This window comes from Glycine max, chromosome 10 (genome assembly GCF_000004515.6).
Source record: "Glycine max cultivar Williams 82 chromosome 10, Glycine_max_v4.0, whole genome shotgun sequence".
In the NCBI taxonomy this organism is placed as follows: domain Eukaryota; kingdom Viridiplantae; phylum Streptophyta; class Magnoliopsida; order Fabales; family Fabaceae; genus Glycine; species Glycine max.
The window spans coordinates 12,969,702-12,971,890 of NC_038246.2; the positions used below are offsets into that span (position 1 = coordinate 12,969,702).

The window sequence follows — 2,189 nt, forward strand, 5'->3', positions numbered from 1 at the left end:
ATTTTCTGTCGATAGTCTAATGGGCTCATTGAGTTAGATCACTTTATATCAAACCCATCTAAATGTAAATAACTAATATAAATGTTATAATATAATATGTAGCCCATATTAATTAATTAGGAATTATAAAATTCCCAACAATCTCTCACCTAGACTTCATATTAACCTTAAACATTTATATCACAAAATTCTTTAGGCGCTCAACCGTATGTTATTTACTTTTAGACTCCTTTTATACAATCTGGTCCATCTCATATAGCAACAGGAAACCACTACAATTTTCATCACAATTCAGCGTGACTAAGCCACAATGATCACCACTGCTACTCATACTCGATGACATAGATCAAATATGGATAAGCGACATGGAAATTACATACAATGTGATCTTAATCATGTTTATTTCCAACTAGTCCAAACTTTATTCTTTATAGAGATCAATCCAAAGTGCACTATAAATATTGCACACAAAACAAGCTCAGAATAGAATGATAAACATTAACTTTATTTCTGTAGAAAATCCAAACAATACAAATATCTGGAAAACATAAGATATAAAACATAAATGAGACTCCCACTAAACTAAGGTACTGTTAGGAACTACACCCATATGAGCAGTGTGCTCATGAAAAACTCTAGGCACCAAACCTTTAGTAAGTGGGTCAACTAGCATGGAATCAGTCCCTATATGTTCTATGGCAATCTGCCTATTCTGAACACTTTCCTTCACAACCAAAAACTTGATGTCAATGAATTTTGATTTGGTTGTACTCCTATTGTTGTTGGATTAAAGAACTGCAAAGTTATTGTCACAATAAATTTTCAATGGTCTTTCAATGTCATCGATCACACGCAAACTAGTGACAAAGTTTCACAGTCATATCCCGTGATTAGATGCCTCAAAACAAGCAATGAACTTCACAACCATGGTTGAAGAAGCTACAGGAGTCTATTTAGCCGATTTCCAAGAGATAGCTCCTCCAACCAACATATATATGTATCCAGAAGTGGACTGTTTGCTATCTTGACATCCAGCAAAATCAAAGTCTAAGTACCCGATGATCTCCAAATTGTCAGACTTTTGATAAGTGAGCATGTAGCCTTTTGTTCTCTTCAAGTAACGCATTACGCGTTTCACTGCCTTCCAATGCTGCAATCCAGGATTACTCAAGTATCTGCCCAGAACTCCTACGACAAATGCTATGTCGGGACGAGTACAAACTTGAGCATACATCAGACTTCCTATTGCTGATGCATAGGGAATCTTCTGCATCTCAATTCTTTCAAGGTCTTAACTGAGGCATTGTTTGAGACTGAATTTGTCTCTTTTAGCTATTGGGGTATCTCCTGGTTTACTATTTTTCATGCCAAATCTATCGAGTAGTTTATCGATATAGCTCTCTTGTGACAACCTTAGGATACCTTGAGAGCGATCTCGTAGTATCTTAATACCTAACACAAAAGAAGCTTCCCCAAGATCTTTCATTTCGAAATTTTTTGTTAGAAATCTCTTGGTCTCCTGTAAGAAGCCTATATCTTTGCTAGCAAGTAGTATATCATCGACATATAATACCAAGAATATGTATTTACTCCCACTGAACTTATGATATACACAATCATCAACTACATTTGCCTTGAAATCATATGAGGTAATGACTTGGTGGAACTTGTAATACCATTGAAGGGAAGCCTATTTGAGACCATAGATGGATTTCTTTAGTTTGCATATCATGGACTTTGAGTCACCTAACACAAAGTTTTCTGGTTGCACCATATAAATCATTTCTTCAATGTCACCATTTAGAAACACAGTCTTGACATCCATCTGATGTAGCTCTAAGTCAAAATTGGCTACCAGTGCCATTATAGTTCTAAAAGAATCCTTTAAAGATACTAGAGAAAAGGTTTCTTTATAATCAATGCCTTCCTTCTGAGTAAAGCCTTTAGCAACTAGACAAACCTTATATCTCTCGGTATTACCCTTTGAATCCTTCTCGGTTTTAAATATCCATTTACAACCAATAGGTTTCACACCTTCAGGCAATTCGACTAGATCCCAAACTTCATTGTCTTTCATAGACTTCATCTCATCCTTCATGGTGTCAATCCATTTTTGAGAGTTAGAACTACACATAGTTTGACAAAAGTTGATTGGATCATCCTCTGTTAAAGCAACGCCATCCTCATGT

The 2,189-nt window shown here is 35.7% G+C and overlaps 1 protein-coding gene across 1 annotated transcript; it reads right to left on the bottom strand.

Moving 5' to 3' along the window:
• Nucleotides 1–949: 949 nt before the first annotated feature.
• LOC121172952 (secreted RxLR effector protein 161-like) lies at nucleotides 950–1,273 on the bottom strand. Its single transcript, XM_041006174.1, has one exon. The coding sequence runs from the start codon at nucleotides 1,271–1,273 to the stop codon at nucleotides 950–952; it is 324 nt and encodes a 107-aa protein (XP_040862108.1).
• Between the last annotated feature and the right edge of the window lie 916 nt (nucleotides 1,274–2,189).

Coding starts and splice junctions, on each gene's coding strand:
- LOC121172952 (XM_041006174.1), bottom strand. CDS start 1,273: ATGCAGAAGATTCCCTATGCATCAGCAATAGGAAGTCTGATGTATGCT.